At 28.3% G+C, this 14,158-nt stretch overlaps 1 protein-coding gene across 1 annotated transcript; it reads right to left on the bottom strand.

The window, feature by feature from the left end:
- Nucleotides 1-1,077: 1,077 nt before the first annotated feature.
- On the bottom strand, nt 1,078-14,139 carry LOC107451841 (protein FAM50 homolog). The gene is made up of 6 exons (XM_087152533.1): nt 13,910-14,139; nt 12,396-12,631; nt 9,534-9,659; nt 5,476-5,709; nt 4,057-4,185; nt 1,078-2,261 (listed from the first exon to the last, which is right to left on the bottom strand). The coding sequence occupies exons 2-6, from the start codon at nt 12,612-12,614 to the stop codon at nt 1,914-1,916; spliced, it is 1,056 nt and encodes a 351-aa protein (XP_087008659.1). The 5' UTR covers nt 12,615-12,631; nt 13,910-14,139; the 3' UTR covers nt 1,078-1,913.
- Between the last annotated feature and the right edge of the window lie 19 nt (nt 14,140-14,158).

Raw genomic sequence — 14,158 nt, 5'->3', positions numbered from 1 at the left:
GTAGTTTGAAGGCCCTCGATAAGAAGTATTGAAAAAAAATATCCTGAATTAGACAATGATAATTTACCTAAAATATTCATTTAAAGTTTAAATAATATTAAATGTTTAAGAAATAAACTTCAGAAATTTACATTAATTAAGCGTAACTTCCTTTCTAAGGACGAAAACGGTTCTTTTATGCGTTGTTATTTAAAATGAATGCACTTTCAGTTTGGCATTATTTTAAATTACCGAGTACTCTCAGTTTATAACAACCCTCGTTGAACAGCAGATCCAAGTTTTTTTGGGGTTTACGACTACCAATGTTCAACTCCGTAACCTTGTGATTTTGAACCCAGAAGACAAAGGAACTCCCTGTATCAAGCTAGTCTTCAAGGAGGACGTTTTGAAGGAACTAACACTCGATTGCGTTACAAGGGGTGGAAAACCAATTACACAGCAAGGGGATTCTAAACCATGATCTGTCTACCACTGAGGATGTTTTATGTCAGCTTTGTGGTCTGTGCGAGCCCGCAGCAGAATTCGTATCAATCAACTACCATTGGGATTTAATCCTGTGTCCTCTCCTCACGAGGCATCATCATTTGACATGTTAAAAAAAAATTTAGGTGATGGGGCGTAAAATTAAATGATTTCTGCTTAGTGGTCCGTAAATATCAAAGATCCGTGAGACCACGGTAGACCACTGCTAATCCACATTTAGAGGTGTTGCAATATGAAAAAACTACCACTTTAAAATTAAATCAAAAAATTATATGAATAAAGCTTGTGACACAATTAAAACTTCTTTCTGGAGTTCTTTTCTTCGGTATAAAAAAAATAAACTAACTTTGAGACTCTATATTGGAATTACGGATTTAATTTGACATTATAATGGGTGCTAAAGTTATTAGTGTGTTTTTATCGATCCTACTAAAGAACTTCAAATGCATTTTTTTTTCCATTTATAATAAATAAAAACATTTTTCTTCTCTTTGAAAACATGGACTTGAAATTCAAAACTGTAATAATTGAGTGGAATTTTGAATAATAAATAATACTAACAACAAAAAAGAGAATTAAAAAGAAACTACTAACTAAAATAATTAGATTACTTTATTTGAAAAGTAAACATAACCTTAAAAATAGCAGAAATACAGCGCTTATTATTAATTATTTACAAATATGCTCTTTGGCAATACAATTTCCAACTGAGCAGAATGGATATTTTGAAAAATGTAAAACATGTTTCTTTCATTCCAATCATTAAAACATTATTTAACAGTTTCATGATAAAATTAGGTTTTGTGTAATTATACATTTATCACTTGGGATGCACAGCCTTTCTCGGAACAGAACTGTGGAAAAATGATGCATTCAGTTTTTATGCCAGTAAGCAATAAAAACATCAATTTATCTAAATTTGCCACTAATGCTGTATAATTAAAACCTCAAATATATATTTTTTTAAAAATGTGCTTACTTTCAAAGTAAAGAAAAGTTGCATTTTTCACATGCTCTTTTTTCACACATAATTTAATATAGCGTTTGTCCTAAATTAAACTATATCATAACAAACTTTATCAAGCCCAAAAAAGGAAAATACTTTTAGTACTTTTTGTAATATATATAAGCTAATTACAACTTTAAAATCATAATATAGTTTGAATAAGGTATGCTTGAACATCCACAAATGATCTTAAAATATTCTGCTTTAAGAAATATCCACATGTTTTTAAGAATTATATTGAAATTTGTTTGAAAAACAATTAGAAGTTATTTTTATACAAGTTATACAGCATTATTTAACAATATTTTTTTCAGCTATATAGTTGTCAGTGCTCACTGACCACTGGAGGGTCACAAGGTTGTGCATGACCACAATGAGATGATTTGATTCTGACAAGTCCTAAACCAAAGCCAAAATAAAATAATTATTTTTTCTTGTCTGATATGGTGTATTTATCATAGTTCTTGGTTGGATCATAGGGTTCCCACCTGGAAGCAGGGAAAATATGCTTGTTTCTTTCATACCAACTACGAAGAAGGACCTTCCCCGCGTGGGATTCATCTTTTTCAACTGTTGCGTCACTCACAAGGCGAACGTCGTCATGGACATCAAAGCTGAAGAGGGGACCACTTTTTCCCCTCGCTTTTGTTACAATAAAATCATAGAATGTGTAATGATGAGGGATTATCAAGTCCTCTTTTACGTACATCAACTGATCCCCTGTGACTGCTCTCAGTTCGTGAAATTCCTTCCTTAACACTTCTAGGCATTTCTATAGAAAAGAATTCAAATTATTTCACATAATTTAATTTACAATTTCAAAATATTACTTCTGGTGTCATTCAAAGCAATAGAGCGAAATTAGGAAATTTTGCCACTAGTGGTTAGCTGTAGAATTTTTAACAGTAGCCCCTTTTCTAAAAATTGAAAATACAAAAAAAATAAAAACTTCTGATATTAATAATGTTATTTCTTTTGAAGTATTCCTTAAAATAGGGTCGTTTTTAAAAGGAAAAATAATTATAAAATCTAATATAAAATAAAGCAATCTTCAGAATATTATAAAAAATTAATATAATAATTGCATATTTATTTAAAATAATAATAATACTAACTAAATGCACATGAAAGCTTTATACATGAGAAACGTTTCAATGAAAAAATGGGTGACTGAGTGGCAACTGGCAAACAATTTTTTAATCGCTCTGCAGAGGATCAAAATTGCGATGGCATGTCATTGGATCATCCTCAGGGATATTTCCCATACTGTCACCAATAGCCCATTGTGGAGCTCCAGTGAGACATAAATAAAATACTTACTTACCTAGCCATTCATTTTGATCTATATTCCAAGCAGCCATGCCAATTTTCAATTGATGTTTATATTTTAGTAAAAATATCTATGAGATGATCAGTTGTCATCAGAATTTCACATGAAAATTTACCTCAATCTACAGATTTCATTGAAAAAGTGATCAACATAATAAAATATCTTACACGCAATATTTATGAAAAGTTACAATAAAAATTTGTTTCTTCAGATGTCGATCTGCTACAGGGAAGATTACCTATCTCTTTTACACTTGAATAGTGACAGCAATTCAATTTTATGAAAGTAATGCACCCAAATTTCTATTCAATAAAATATATTATTTTTACTTAATGAAATATATTCAAGACAATCAAAATCACGTATAAAATGTTGTTATGTTTTGATTTAATTTTTAATGTACTTTTAACAAAGTAATTCCATATTTTCCTCTATTGATAGATGCAAAGAGTTAGTCTGTCACATTAGAATTGCTCATTTCACACAGGGAGCGTAGGCAAACTTTTTGACAAAAAATAAGCCCCTTTTAAGCACTCAAAAAATATTTTTAAAATTTTATAATTAGGATATGTGCACTCAGAAAAGTGTTTTCTTCTTATAGTTGAAAATTCTTTATATATACATTAATAAAATGTAAAATAATTTTCTAAGACTATAAATGATCAAGATAAAATAATTAGTTTCTGACAAAGAACTCTTTTCTTGGTTATATTGGTCACCATAAAATCGAAAAAAATCTCATTTTAAAAAAAGGAAAATTAAGCACTTTATTAAAACACCCAATGGAAAAAGCAACTTTAAGGGTTTTTAAAACCTGAAAGCTGAAAATAAGCACCTTTATGCACTTTTTAAAATTGCTACGCACATTGTCACAGTTCCAGGTGTAATCTTTATAATAAAAAAAAATTCTTCATATTTAAATTTTTTTAATAAATGATTGAATCAATATTACGCATTAAAATTATTAATTATGCCTTTTTCGTACAAAGTGATTCAGTTTCAAGACTCCATAATTCACAATCAAAGAATTATACTAATTAGTAATGCAGGGTTTCCATTCAATTTCAGAAAAAAATAATAAAACCAGTTAGCAACCATTCTTTGGTACTGTAAGCATTTGAATAGATCAGATAGACAATAACTAATTATTTAAACTTAAGTTATTTAGTATTTGGAATGACTTCTCATTTTGATAAGTATTTGTAATAAAATAGCTAGCAAATAACTGCAAAATTACCAGTAGGAATTGATAAATACTGTGGCCCTTCTTCATTTTCACACTTCTTCTATGACCAGAACCATCCCAATAGCTGAAAGTAATCTCAATTTCTTCGTTTTTTAATTTTTCTTGCTTTTGGACCCACTCCTGAAAAAATCAATTAAAAAACTACAGAAAAGTATCATGTTGATCATAATCCAATAATAAAATATGCTTCGAATCTTTTCAACAACTAGATGAAATACATTTTGTATACAAGCATGTGATGTCATGGAGATAAATGGTACCACAAACAAAAAAGTAATCGTAAAATACTTTATTACATTATATATATATATATATATATATATATATATATATATATATATATATATATATATATATATATATATATATATATATATATATATATATATATATATATATATATATATATATATATATATATATATATATATATATATATATATATATATATATATATATATATATATAAAATATATATTTTTTAATTGAACATGTAATAATTTTTTATTCTAACATTATGGGTGATATTCTAGCATTGCATTGGGGGAAGGGAAACGCTCAAATTATTTCCTTCTTGGCCTCTTGTGAATAATCATCACACTAAAAAAAATAATTAAAAATCCTGAAATCGGTATCAGTCCTTGCCGATAAAAAGATAGACGACGAAATCACGTGAATCGGACATCTCGAATGTGTATTTTGCTTCGAGATTAGGTAGTTGTAATAAATAATATCGCATAAAAAAATATAGGATTTAAAAACTATGGAGAAATAGCCATAGCAATAACTGCCAAAAATTCGAAAGAATTATTGCCTTCAAAAGTAAATGCACAATTTGAATTCTCCAGAATGTTTGAAACATATCGGGATATTAAAAAACCAGGTAAAAATCAATATCAATTAAAAAAAACGAAAATACAATCAAAACATTACATTGATTTAGAATACTTTTGACATAAATTGAGTGCGTCAAAAGTGACTATCTAAATGCATGATTCAAATATTATGTACAAATTTCTATAGAAAAGAAAAGTATATATTTTTTTAACTTTTCAAAAGAGAAATCTTTCTGCAAGAATTCTGTAACGTTCTGCGACAATGTTGCCATGTCACTGCGACTCTGCCACTGGGAACTTTGTAGCAAAATGTATTAAAAGCATTTTAAAGAATTTCAGAAAATCAGCTTCAAAATGTAAAAACATGGCTCTTCTTTAAACAACTTTATACAGCAGACTTATAAAAAATAATGTTCTAATAAACAATTATGGTGTTCTTCAATCAGGAAAAGTTCTGACAATTTAACTTTACATACTCTTCCACTCAGACCTTAAAATTATATTGAAAAACTAAAAATTAAATATAAATCAAATTAAATTTAACTAATGATGCTTTATTTAAAAAAATGCATACCTGGCGAAGTTCTTCACGTAATTTTCGTTCTTCTTCCTCTCTTTCTCTATCAGGTAAAAAGCTAGTGTCCACATCTGGATTTTTAGTAATTTTCTTCTTTTTTATAGCGGGCTCTAAATTGCTGTTGTCCGAATCTGATAAAGCTTTTACGTCTTTAAACGACGAAACACTTTCCTCTTCTTCACTACATTCTTCTTCTTCCTCATCATCCATTCGAAAAGAAAGAGCTGCAATCTATATTTTTAAAAGAAAAATTACGTTACAAGTGTGAAATGTATACAGGGTGCTCGAAAATGGGTCGAACAAATGAGAGATATGATAAAATTCTCCAAGAGGGTGAAAACTTACCATAAAACATGGGGTCACAAATAATGTTAAGAGGACAAAAACTGCACACAAAAAAGAACCACAAGCCTGCTAAGAATCTAGAGGAGGTCAGTTGGGGTTTGACCTACCTGTATTAAGCACTTATACGCTGTTTGCTTTCAGGTCTTTATATCGCTTTTAGGCCATTGTAGATTATACACAGCAGGTATCACTTCAAACAACTCACGTAATAATCATCAATGGTTCGTCAGCCCAGGGTGGGCCTTGGCATTTTCAAGAAGTTTTTTCGAGGCTAACCTTTATCCCGTTAGCATTTTTCAGTTTGTGATTTTTAAGATCAAAAGAATCTTTTCTGGGCCATCTATCCATCTTAAATTCGGCCTGCCTCTTTTTTGTGTGCCAAGTGGTCAGGCATTGAAAACTCTTATCATGGCACAGTCTTCATCCATTCTGATAATGTGGCAATGTGGCCTGCCCATTTTATAACTCATGTAATAACTAATCAAATAAATCAGTCTGCAGTAGGCCTGGGCAATATACCGTAATACCGTCATTTACCGGTATTTCTTTGATACCGCGGTAATGATATTCGGAAGTATATTCTTCGGCAATACCGAGTTATTGAACTTCGGTATGCCTGCACCTCTCGGTACTCACCGCTAGCCAATATCTTCGGCCGACCGGCGGCGAGGAAGTGGCGGTATGGTATGGTATCTAGGAGGTATTGGTATGGCACGTGATTGATTTAGGGGTGAAGAACTCAAAGGCTTGCGCATAATATTTACGGTACCTCCTCTCGGCAGCTAGAAATTTCTCCTACAATATATTGTGGTATCATTTGACTTTAAAGCGCATGCGTCATATCCGTGGTATTGGCGATATCGGTTTTCAAACACCCGCGCGTTATATCAACCCTCCATGGTATACTTAGTTACTGATTTTGGTTTCATTTTGAGAATAGCGTGCTTCTGATTTTAAAAATATCCGAGATTGTCGGATCTCCTTGTGATGTTTATAATTGTGTTGATATTTATAATTGTTGATGTTTATAATTGTGTTGATGTTTATAACTGTTTTGATGTTTATAATTGTGTTGATGTTTATAACTGTTTTGATGTTTATAATTGTGTTGATGTTTATATTAGTAATTGATGTTTATATTAATAAAATTTTTCTGTTTTAAAATAATGATGCTTTATAATTAGTTGATTCCATGGGATAATTATGCTGCGAGCTAATATAGGATAAGTACCCCCATTTTTTTTAAATGATGCTCTTTAAACACATTAATTTTTAATTGCAAAATAGTCTTAGCATTTATAATATACATAAAAATTTAATTACCGCGGTATATCATAATATCGTGATATGAAGCTCACAATATACCACAATATCGAAATTCTGACATTGCCCAGCCCTAGTCTGCAGTTAGCAAGTTTAGCATTTAGACTTTCATAGTTATTGACTTAGCATAGACTTTCGCAGTTATTGTTTCTCAACATTACGTCCAAACCAGTTTGGGATTCTTGTAATTTTCACACTTTCAATATGGTTCACAGAAAGTTTCCATCTTCTTAATTTATTTTATCTTCACTCTGAATATATTGGGCGAAATCTGGAGCTCTTTGTATAAAACAAAAATAGGGTAGAAGCACGTATAAAACAAAAATACAGTAGACAAAAATAAAGAAAAGAATGGTAAAAAAGTTTGAATTATTCAAAAGCTTGATTTAATGAAGAAAATAAAATTACCATGAAATTACTAATAATTTTAATGATGATTTACTTCAGCTGAAAATTATTGCAATAAACTAGAAATTCATAAACATTCAGCTATGTGTGAAAAGGTTGGGGTAATGTAATGATGAACCACAGTTTGTTAAAAGAAGTTGGAGAAAAGTAGACCACAATTCTCATGCAGGCAATATGATGTATTTTGAGTCGTTATCAAATGGAAAGTTCGGAAAGCAGTCGGTCGAACTATTTAAATAAAAGTGCTTTAATCAGTTTGCTTTGAGGGGATCAGCAGCAGAGTGAATCCAACAGTCTCTGTGTCCAAAGAAAGCTGGTTGGATGCACTCTGTACTCATCTGATCTCAATCTGTGTTACTTTTTTCTAAGGGGATCACCACTACTTCACATGATGCTTGTGGACACATCAGAGGGTCATACAATGCATATTTGTCGTTGCTTTGACAGACATCAAAAGCATTTCAAACAATTCTTGAAGTTATCTTTTTTTCTAATTTTAGAGCATCCTATACTCAAGGTAAGAATCTTTTAAATTAAGATTAAATAAATTACCGATATACCAACTGCTGCAATTGTTTAAGAAGTGGTAGACAGTTAGCTAAGTTTATAGAGCAATAAATTAACAAAAAAAGATGCTTCTCAGTAATGATTCACATGGTCAAAGTGAAGAGCAGAAAATATCTTTGATGGATGGAGCTAAAGAATAAATGGACCTTGTTGTATGAAGAAAAAGTTAAAGATAAAAAGAATAAGGTTCACACTAGCAATGAAAATTTAGTGATGTAAAAAAAAACACCTCAATTTTTTTAATTTTTTTTAGTGATCCATAATTAGAAAATGTTGAAAAAAAACCTTAAACTATACAACTATGTAGTTACAAGGAAATCTTAGAGTAAATTTTTTATTATACACTGACAATGCACGATTCTCACATCACATTTTAGAGCAATCATTTTTTTATGTCCCCTATTCATGATAATTCCATCTTAAAATCACAATGTTTTTGCTTTTTAATTTCAATTTTATTGCTAATTCAGATGTTTTTTTTTTTTTTTTTCAATTGCCTTCTCAGCAGTTATTTGTCATAGATTTCCACACAGTTTTTAAACTATAGATTTTTTAAATATATTAACGATATGATATTCTCAAATCATACAGTTGAGTAATCAGTTTTTGATTCACTCACTTTGCAATGGTTTTATTGAAAATCCTGGTTCTGATGATTGCATTTTTGGCATCTTTCTTTTTTATTTTAAAACAATATAAATGGCACAAAAAATGTAAATATTTCAAACAACACATTTGTCTCCAATGGTTATGATTTTAGTAATATTTTTTAATGACTTAGCAACAAATGTCACTTTGTCCTCATATAGGCATGCACCTTTGAAAAATTCAACCATCAATGTAATTTATTATTTCACTAAAATTTTTTAATTTTTTTGATAATTCAAAATTTTTTCTTACATTCACTTTCAGTTTAAATCAAGAAGGTCTGACTTTAATACAATAATAGATAACTAAAATGCATTTCAGAGATATTATATGTGAAATAAAGTTTTTCAACATAAAGCTTTTTTACAAAAATAAATAAATGAAAAAGAAAATTGAAGACAATATTATTGTTGTTGTTGTCATAGGCCATTAAGGCAAGGGGTGGGATTGTTTTTGTTTTCCAGAAGAGCCATCTATAGCCAAAAATTCTATTTTTGCACACACCCACGTGTCACACCTGTTTATAGGGCGGACCCTTTCATACATCCATTCATTCATCCATAGATCATAATTTTGACCTGAACCACAGAATGATCAATCACCAATTCAGCATCCCCAGAGGTATAATTTGTTATGGAAACGTGGAGGACTTTGTGACCCAATGGGCTTAACGTGCACCAGTCACAATTTACTAAACGGGGAGTCTTCGGCCAGGACAATATTGATTAATCAAAATTAGAATTGTAAACAAAAAATTTGCAAACTTGTCTTTTCTGTCTTTCTTTGGCTTCTTGCTTTTCCCTCATTTCTTTCTGCCTCTGCAATTCTTTCTCGTGTTGTTTCTGAGCTAATTGTCTTTCTCTTTCTTTGACTACATCTTCCTGCTTAGCCTGAAAAAAAAGCACAAAATTTAATTACATATGTCACAGTTTGTTAAGAACTGTATCTGTAAAGATTAAAAGTTCTTCATTTGATACACAACTCATAAATAAACAAATCAAATTAACTATATTGTTTTAAAAAATTTGTATACAATTAAAAATCTACTTTTCAGAATAGAATTTGAAATAAATATTTTTAACTTACATCTTACAATTTAATAGCACATTATGGGAATTTTAAAACTTTGTAAGAAACATTTTATAAATTTTTTTTTCTAGAAGAAAAAAAAACATAATATATTTTGTATATAATCGATAAGATATTCAATATACCATGATTAAATTAAGTTGTAGATTTAATGTTATTCATTTGCATTTTCATATATTTATTGAACTTTGAATAGATTAGAAAAATACTTTTTATTATCTTCAGAAAATCTTTATAGCAAAATAAATATACAGTCATAATTAAATTTAGAATATATACGAAATCAATGAAGTCTCATTGGTCAGAATAAAAGAAATCTTTTTATCTTTCGAATATCTTAATAAAAAAATAAATATACAGTTGAACTCTCATTATCAAATGCCCAAACATGCGACACTTTGTTTTATAGACACCCTTTTTGTAGAACGTTAAAAAGGTTCTGACAAACGTTTCATCATTATTATGGTCAGTGTTGTCAGATTACTGTTGTAAGGAAGAATCCAAAATATAGCCACTAAAAAGGAACAATTAAATAGAAAATAAAAATGCAAAAATTTTTCTTTGCATAATATTGAGATTTATGAAAGAAAAATAAAACACAAATTTCTTTTTAAATAATAAAAAAAAACACTTTATTATAGCTACTGTTAATTTTGAGTAATTTTACGCACAGTTTAACGATTATACATTAAAAAATTTTATTTAAAAAGTTGGCCGGATTACCATTTTAATTTTCCGACATACCCCTTTTCCCGAGGATGTCAGTTAAATGGAGTTCTACTATATTGACAGATTTAAGTTTAGAATATTGCAGTGAAGCCAGTATTGGTCAGTTTTATCTCAATCAGCAATGCTTTTTAAAAATAAATTCTAACCAAAACAAAATATAAGAAATAAACTCTCTAAACTTTTGATCAAGTAATGGATTTCATACATAGCAAAACATGTTTCTTCCTAAATTATTTACAGTAAAAGTGGTGTATTGAGAAGAAAAGTGCATATAATTTTGCTGAGCTCTTGCACATTGAGAAAGTTATGTAGAATAAAAATTTAATACAACATGAAAATACCAAACTGCAAGCAAACAAAAATCTTATGCACCACATAAATTATCTTAATTTTGATCAACATGGCTTACTCTTTCATAAACTAAAAACCGTGTGGGATTTTAAATAGAAATCGAAAATGTTTATTGTGACAACTGCCTAAAATTTCATTTACTAATATTTCCCTCTTACAAATTATTATGGTACTAAATCAAAAAAATTACTATGATATAAATTATTTTTCCATGCAAACATTGCACTATAAAATCAATTACAATGGAATTAGGATTTAAAAATAAAGTTCTTTTTTTAATCCACTGTATTTCAATTGGAGTTTTCCTTCGTATGTATTTTAATTCAAGTATTTTAAAAAATTGCTCCTAGTTACATAGATATTTTAAATAAAACTTAAAAAATTTAACTGGTGACAAATATTTGTAATTAAATGGAGAAAAAATGCTTTTGCTTTTTTAAAGATGACATTAGGACCACAATTAATAAAATCTCCATTCGAACAAAAAGCTAAAGAAGTTAAAACTATTTTCATTGCATTTAAAATGCATAAATACAATAAAACATAACCATCTGATCGAACTAAACAAAATAAAAAATCACATTATTAAGATAAATATAAAAAGTTTTCATAAGTACTTTTCCTCCCCCTCACAAAAAAAAATTAAAAGTGGAATTTTTTTACTTGAATAAACATTCATATTAATATTTCAATTAAAAATTCTTACAGGTTACAAACCATATTCAAAATTCCATGACTATAAAGGTAACTTCTTAACTATACGTGTTCCATAACCAATAAATAAATAATGCCATAATGAAAAACAGAAAAATAAATAAGCAACATCAACATAATTCAAAAGCCAAAGAATAAAATTTTCTCCCATTTTATTCTTTAAGCAAAAATTGTCAAAAAGTCAAAAAATTTTATTTTAATTCAATCTAAATCAGGGAACCATACATATGTTTTAATAATCTGTCTAAATGATGTTCATTTGACAGGTGAGCATCATAGAAGATATACTTTAGTATGTAAGTATACGCAATTACCAAATTGAATCGTAGCAACGAAACTTTTCCAATATTTTTTTCTTATTTAATCAAACATAAATCTAATAACCACATAAAATTTATAATAACATTAAAATGTATCATTAGTATTTTATTATATGTTATTTTGTAGGCGTGGAACTGATAAAAAATAAAAATCATTAAACTTTATTTATATATGTATCTATTTTTAAAAAAAGCATGTTTTACTTAAATTTTTTTGGAAAATTGGTTCAAAATAATATGGTATTAACATCATTAGTCATAGAAGAAAAGTACAGATAAACATTTTAAGACAATCATTTAACAACATTGATTTGGCTCTCATAAAATACTATTCATTAAAATATTGAATATTATGGGGCTGAAACTATAAATGACACACAAATAAAGTTTTATGAATAATATCATCAACTTCTTTGTAATTACCTTCATTTCGTCCAGAGTCACTAAACCAATGGTACTCGATTTCAACTGCTGTTCAACTGCATCATAATGAGCAGCGAATTTGTTTTCAATATCAGACAATTTCATTTCTTCTTCAATTTTTCTTTTTCTATGCTCCAATTCTTCTAGAGCTTTTTCTCTCTTTTTTTTCAATTGTAAAGCTCTGCCAGCTTCACTGGCTGCACCTTTATATAAGGCCATGGTTTAATCAGATATTCCTAAAATGAAATTAGTTATATGTTTAAAGGAAACTAAAGAAAATAATTGTATTTTCCATTTTATCAGCACATACAATAAAATCAACTAAGCAAACTCACCAAATGCCAATAAATTCAATTTTTTATAAGAAAAAGCTGTTTAAAAAAATTAATAAATTAGCTGAATTTACTTGAAAATAAAATAGTACCAAAACTTTTAAACTATATGGAAGAAGAAAAAAAAAGAATTATTTAAGAGAGTGCTGATTTTAATATGATTTAATAAATCATTTGTAGCTATTTTACACAGACTTTAGATATCTCACTAAATTTTTAACTACAGTTGAATTCCTCATTGTTATTTTGATACTATGAATTACAATATCATCTGACTACTTACATAATATTTTATCATATTTTAATGCTTAATAAGTGCAGAAATGCAATAGTTTGCTTCATAAAATATAAATAAAATTGAATGGAATACTGCTGCGTGATAACTGAGCAATTCTTAGATAGTATTCCATCGTTGCATAAGTAATTTTTCACAATACTTTCCACAATAATTTTAAATTTTTCTGTTAGTATACGCTTATTGAGTATCCATAATACAAGAAAGGTTTAAATTCCAAATAATAGAGTTCATTGATTTCTTTTTAAATTAAAGAAAAAAAAAGTTTCAATATATTTAATTGTATGAAGATCAACTTTAACAGAAAAAAAATTAACTCTTTAACAATTGTAGTTGATAAAAGCATGAAAAATAAAGAAATTACTGAACAAATTAAAAAGATTTCAACTTTTCAGAAATTTTATTTTTAATTACGCTTAATTAGATATACTATTTTAAATTTAACAATATTTTAACCATGCTTCTATAGACTTAAGTATTAGATAAATATTTATTTATCTACAATTTTTTGCGAAACTTCAATGAGTTATAAAGTCATAACTCTTTTGAAAGGTAAAACTCATTCCAACATCAGATTTTAACAACGCTCAAATTTTTCCCTCAATTAAATGTCAATGGAAGTGAGATTTAAAAATATTAAAAATAAAAAAAAGTCGAGAGTTGCTCAAATAACAAAACGTCATTAAAATCCCTAGTTTACATTAAAAGAATGTTAAATAAAACAATGAAGATTTGATGCGCGTGGTTATGTTCTCTTATGTTTCAGAACGTTACTGAAATTTTAAAACTAAAATAATGTCTTGGTTTTAAAATTATTTTTGTGATATCACTGATTTTAATATTATAACAAGAAATTTTTACATTAATGGCATAAAATTGCACTATACTTTTATAAAAGCAGCTCAGGAACTTTATGAAATATGTTCTAAATATCCAAATGGAGTATAAATATTGAAAATGAATATAGAAAACTTCCGTTAAATATTCGTTTAAATAATATTATAATAATTTTTAAAAAAAAATCTTTATAGACGCCGATTCAACAATTTTTCTAGAAAGCAGTTGTTGTTATTGACAAAACGACAGGATCGGTTCATTTTCTGGAAACTTTTCATCTGCTAATAAATTTTGCATAT

The sequence above is a fragment of the Parasteatoda tepidariorum genome, chromosome 9 (genome assembly GCF_982258835.1).
Source record: "Parasteatoda tepidariorum strain Cologne lab strain chromosome 9, Ptep-v5.0, whole genome shotgun sequence".
In the NCBI taxonomy this organism is placed as follows: Eukaryota; Metazoa; Arthropoda; class Arachnida; order Araneae; family Theridiidae; genus Parasteatoda; species Parasteatoda tepidariorum.
Note: the sequence above shows the minus strand (reverse complement) of the source record. Positions and strands in the feature narration are given on the sequence as shown.

Coding starts and splice junctions, on each gene's coding strand:
- LOC107451841 (XM_087152533.1), bottom strand. CDS start 12,614: ATGGCCTTATATAAAGGTGCAGCCAGTGAAGCTGGCAGAGCTTTACAA. Junction 9,660..12,395: donor TGACTCTGGACGAAATGAAG/GTAATTACAAAG, acceptor CTTTTTTTTCAG/GCTAAGCAGGAAGATGTAGT. Junction 2,262..4,056: donor GTATTTATCAATTCCTACTG/GTAATTTTGCAG, acceptor TCTTTTCTATAG/AAATGCCTAGAAGTGTTAAG.